Source organism: Gracilinanus agilis, chromosome 2 (assembly GCF_016433145.1).
Source record: "Gracilinanus agilis isolate LMUSP501 chromosome 2, AgileGrace, whole genome shotgun sequence".
In the NCBI taxonomy this organism is placed as follows: Eukaryota; Metazoa; Chordata; class Mammalia; order Didelphimorphia; family Didelphidae; genus Gracilinanus; species Gracilinanus agilis.
Genome location: NC_058131.1, coordinates 541,182,426 through 541,188,425, shown reverse-complemented (window position 1 = coordinate 541,188,425; position 6,000 = coordinate 541,182,426). Strand labels below are relative to the sequence as shown.

General features: G+C 35.3%; 1 protein-coding gene across 1 annotated transcript in view; it reads right to left on the bottom strand.

Annotated features, from left to right (window-relative positions):
- Nucleotides 1-219: 219 nt before the first annotated feature.
- LOC123234096 (WD repeat-containing protein 72-like) overlaps nucleotides 220-6,000 on the bottom strand; it is a 154,667-nt gene continuing 148,886 nt past the window's right edge. The window contains exon 6 of the mRNA XM_044660043.1: nucleotides 220-392. Coding sequence (XP_044515978.1) covers nucleotides 220-392 — 173 coding nt within the window. The remainder of the gene's footprint in view (nucleotides 393-6,000) is intronic.

Here is a 6,000-nt window from a genome sequence, read left to right as displayed (position 1 = left end):
GTTAATCTAAGTGTTAAGTAAATTTAAACAATTTGACAGAAGGGACAAATTCCTTTTTTTCTTAAATAAATTTGTCTTTTTCTTCTGATTACATTAATGCATTCTTCAAAATGGTCATAGTTTCAAATAGTGTTATTCTGAAATACTTGCAATCAATCTCTTTTTTTTCTGCATGGAAAAAATCCATAGTAAAAACTTCTAAAATAAGGATGAGAAGCTTCATTCTTTTGAGTTAAAAGGAGACCTGAATATCATCTGATCTCTGATATTAGGTATTTGAAGTTGCAGGAAAAGGAACTGACCTGAATTTGAATCCTGGTTCAGAAACTTCCTGGTTATCTTGTCTGGCAATGGAGAAGTTGCTTCACCTGTCTCAGTCTTAGTTTCTTCATCTGTAAAAAAAGAATAATAACACCTTCTTCACAGGGTTGCTTGTGAGGATCAACTAACTTGTAAAGCATTCTGTAAATCTTAAAGTTCTATATATATGTGTATATATATATACACATATACATACACACACATATATATTCTAGCATTTATAGATATACTATAAAGGTATACAAATTTTAAAAGTCATTAGCCCCAGTAAACTGAAAGGAAAGAGACTAGGATGTGATGCCAAAAATGTCTGTCTCTTTCTAGGTCTGTGTGTCTATTACATCCTGGATATTTTTGCTTTACTCCCACTCTGCCTGGTGGTTTCTATGTGAATGTCTCTTTTTATTTGTTTCTTTTTTTGCTTCACCTCTAGATCTCTCCCTTAATTAGACATATCATAGAATCAGAATGTATTTTATATGTTTTCTTATATATTTTTTAAACCCTTGTACTTCGGTGTATTGTCTCATAGGTGGGAGAGTGGTAAGGGTGGGCAATGGGGGTCAAGTGACTTGCCCAGTGTCACACAGCTGGGAAGTGGCTGAGGCCGGGTTTGAACCTAGGACCTCCCGTCTCCAGGCCTGACTCTCACTCCACTGAGCTACCCAGCTGCCCCTGTTTTCTTATATTTTTAACAGAAAACATGGCTGAATTTTTCCTTTTTTCTTTTCATCCTTCTCTCACTTCATTAATGACTTAGCTCATTCCCCTTCTTTTTTGTTCTCAAACAACAAAAACAAACATGTAAATACTTGGGCCCTTAGGAGAAATCTTTCCAACTTCTATTCTGAAGTGACATTTTGCAAAATACTCAAGTGGTTTTCACTATTTAACTTATTTTCATAGAGACTACTATGAAATGAAGAGGTCTAGGGATATTAAGTTCATTTCCAAAAAGGAGAAAGTAAGGCAGATGACGTTCCTTCAGTAAAATATAAAATGAACTAAGACAGAAACATACATCTCTAGATTGATTATCATTCTTCTTCCACAGAAAAAGAAGTCAGTTAATTCCTTTTATCTGACGAGGAACTCAGGCTCTTGGTAAAGAGTATAATACATTATACTGATGAGAATAAGAACATACTATACTAATTCTCCACTAGTGAAACGGGCAGTGATGTTTTGAGATTTTCCCACCTATATAATAGTTTTGCCCATGATAGCTGTTTCACAAATTCTGTATAAATCTATATTAATACAAGTACTTCAATAATCAGTCAGTTAGAAAGCATTTATTAAGCACCTATTATCCATCAGGCAGTGTGCCACATTCTGGGGACACAAAGAAAGATAGAAAATAATCCCTTACCTCATAGAGCTCATGCTTTAATGGTGGGAAAAACTTGGAAATAACTAGGGATACACACTAAGTAAAAGGAAGGTAATCTTAAAGGGGAAGACACTAAAAGCTCAGGAACAGTGAGAGACTTCTTGCAGAAGATAGGATTTGAGTATTAGGCTACTGATGTTGCAGTATAGGAGGTATAAGGTGTGTAGGAAGGACTAGCACCTCTGATTTGAAGGCATTCCATGCCCTTTCCAGGGCCACTCATCTACTTCTGGTGTCTACCTGTCACCAACTTCCACCTGTGACTCCAAGAAGCTGTAGCATGCCCAGAAGCCAAGCTCCTGTAAAACTGTCTCAGCAAATCTGCTGAATCAAATTGAAGGAAACTGACAAGCCTCCAATTGGTCTGTGAGTTAGGGGGCACGTCTACCCCAAGTACATGTAGACTTCCCCTGATTGAATGGACCAATGAAAACAATTTGTACCAACAATCATGAAGGCTGCTGAAGCAGGCACTGGGGATCACTTAGAGCTTGGTCAGACATGAAAGAATCTAAGATCATCTGCTGAATCTCAGGGCATCACCAGTTTTTTGGCTTGCCACTGAACTTAGAGGACTGGAGGAGAGCTTGAGGCTACCTGTGCAACTCTGTTTCACTTAAATCCAATTCACTCTCAAATCAAGACATTGTTCCATAAAGGCACAGGTCCTCTTCAAAAAGGAAGGCGGAAAAAACAATGTAAACTGCCTCAGAGAGCAACTGCTTTTCATATTGTTTTTATATTCCCACTCCTTAGCAAAGTACCCTGTTACACTAGGGACTAGATTAATATTTGCTAATTGGATTAAACTTTAAAGACAAAACTATCATGAGATATCAAAAGGAGCTTTATACATATGCCTGTGACATAGGAAAATTCTATAATTTTATAGCACAAATATTTTGTTAGGTAACTAATATTGATGGATCTCTATAGACTGCACCTTCTTGGAATATTGGATTGTTTCAATGATTCAAATATGGATTCTGACTATGAATATGCCTTTGATAACATTAAGATGAAATAAAGTAAGAAATTCTCTCAAATACATTATTGTCCTGGCAAATAAGACAAAAACAGAGGAGGAAAAGCCTAGTCTTACAATGGCCTTGCATATATGGATGCAATCCATTTGTATAAAGCATGTCAAATACAAACAGATGTCATACTCCCACTTGTTCTATTTTATGTACATTACCCAAATGAAAAACTCAAGTCATCATAGTAACAGTGAAAGAGGTATAGATATAGAATGCAAGTTTAAAATGGGAAGAAAAAAGTTTCATAACAATGGGAATTTAACTACCAAAATTAAATCATGGGTCTTGCCAAGGTCAACTTGGCCAGAATGAGATGCTGCACTTTAAAAAGCCATTTGCTTTATTACTTTTTACTATTTCAGGGACTATTATAAGAATCTGGATGCCAAGGGGCAGCAGAACTACACTTGAGAATTGAGAAAATATCATCTGATTAGGTGCTTACTTTGCTCCGATTAAGAAGCTTATGCATATTTTCCAGGAGGAGAAACCCATATCAAGTTCAGTGATCAACTAACCTTTTCTGAACTTCCAGAGAAACCTGAATAAAGCTATCAGACTTTTTAAATAGAAAAGAAATTCCAAAACATAAAATAATATTCCCTAAAAGAGAAGCCTGAATCTCCAAACCCAGAAAATGCAAGTGAAAATAGGAAATAGTAGAGATCCTTCATACTCCATTACCTTTTTGGGTCACCCTTAGAAAGATGTTCTCACCACATAAAAACTCCCTTTCTATTTGAGGCCCCTTTCTCCCATTGATGAGCTCCTCCTTTGTCTTCAGTTTGAAGGACTCATGCCACAGTCATCTTTCACTTCTCTATCAGCTCTGCTTATAAATCTTCAGAGCTGTCCACCTTATACATGTTCAAGTTACCTTTTCTTTCTTCCCCTTCTTTGCAGCTCTCCTTTATGTACTGTCTTTCTTATTTTTAATTTAAGTTCCTTGAGGGAAAAGGCGGTCCTTTTTGTTGTTGTTGTTGTTTGTTTGTTTGTTTGTTTGTTTGTTTTTTTGGTTTATATTCCCAGCATTTAGCACAGTGCCTGGAACATAGTAAACAATGCTTTTTGACTTAATAGCCTGGCTCTGTTAGTATGTTGTGGTAGCAATAGAACTGGATTTGGAGACAAAGGAATTGTGGTATGGCCTGGCTCTGTAATTATAAGAAAGTCATTTAACCTCTCTGTTTCTCAGTTTTCTTATCATCAAAAGAGAAGATTGGGGGACATTGAGGTGGCCCTGTGGATAGAGAGTCAGGTATGGAGACAGGATATCCTGGATTCAAATATGGCCTCAGATACTTTCTAGCGATGTAACCCTGAGCAAGTCACTTAACTCCAATTTGCCTCATTCTTACCACTCTTCTGCCTTGCAACTGATACTTAGTATTGATTGTAGGACAGAAGGTAAAGATTTTTGGTTTTGGTTTTTCTTTCTTTTTTTTTTTTAAAGAGGAGCTTGGGTTACGTGTAAGATTATTGCCATGACTCCCTCTGAGCTCTGAATTTCGATTGTAAAAGTATATATTTGCTTCCTATGTGACATCTATTTCCCCAAAGAATTATAAGCTACAGATGACACCAGAACTATATTTCACATTGGTAGAGATCCTTCATTGAGGCAAAGTGGTAAGGATTATGGTTGGCAAGATAGTTGAATGGCTTTAGGGAAAAACTGATATTCCTTTTTACCATCTTTATGTTGATAGTGATGTCTATATACAAATACTGAAGTTACTGTTGAAAGGATGAAAGAGAAATCACTTCTTCCTCTCCTAACATTCCACCCATCTCCTTGATTCCCTTATCTCATTCCATTTCAGCAAAACCCTTGTTCTTGGAATGTAATCTATTACATAGGAACCAAGGAGATTTGGTATATGAAATTTTACTTTGTCACCAAGTAGGTTGTTGTAGTTATTCTATGTATTAAAGAATAAATATGGCTAATTCTTAATGATTAGTAAATGATATGAATTTTAATTCCAAAATAGCAATCTTGAGTATGTTGCAGGATTTTGAAATTCCTGATTCTACTCTATACTTAGGGAATTCACATCCAACAAAAAATTAGGAAAAAAGAAAAGATACTCCTTCATATAAGAAATATAAAACATTCCTTCTATGAAAGTGGAGTAATTTCAGTCCAATATACTCCAATGAAACAGAGATTTTATCCATGTGTATATGCCTCACCATGATGCTAATGGTAACCCATACATGGCAGCCCATACTGCAACCATCTGCAAAATAATAAGTGGAGATACCTTTTCATGTTCTTATTTGGTGCCAATTCTTGGAAATTTCTTAACATTTAGTTTCAAATATTACATGGTTGCTATTCTTTCCTTCTTCATTGTTGGAGTCATTGTATTCATCAATGGCCTGATAGTCTTTACATCTCTCTCTCTCTGTAATTATCATTCATTGTTCATGCCTAGCAGCACAGTAATATTCCATTATATTAATGTATAATTTATTTGTCTATTTCCTAACTGATGCGCATGTACATTGTTTCCTGCTTTTTGATACCTCAAAAAGTGCTACTACAAATATTTTGGCATATGTGAGACTTTATTGTTAGCAATCCCTTTGAATAAATATCTAACCATAGAATCTTTGGGTGAAATGGCATAGAGATTTTAGATCCATAATTTATATAATTCCAGGTTACTTTTCAGAATGGTTATACTGTACTAATTAACAGCTACATCAAAATGCATTAGAGTACCTATCTTTGCACGTTCTGCCCTGTTTGTATACAGATATCAGTATTTACTATTCTCATCTTCTGGCATCTTTGCTCCTTTGCAATGTGATAAGAAACTTCAGGGATTCTCTACCTCAAAAAGTTATTCCCTTTTTATTCCTTCCTTTTACATTTTTCTCTTATTATTAATGATTAGAAACATTATTTCATATGGTAGTTAATAATTTACAATTCTACTTTTGAGAATCATTTGTTCATATCCTTTGACCAGTTATCTACTGGGGAATGGCTTTTGTCTTAAACAATTTTGTTGGATACCCATATATCTGGGATACAAAACTTTATCAGAGATATTTTAAATTAGAAGATGGGCCTTTGCTTCAGGAAGAAGCTTGAGATCATTAAAAAGAACTTTGAAATTTACTGAAGAAAATTCAGTCCACTCTCTTCCTTGTTCAATTGTGCAACTAGGTCATTGTCAGTTTAAGTGTGTGTACATATATACACAGACATACACATACCTACACAAACACAAA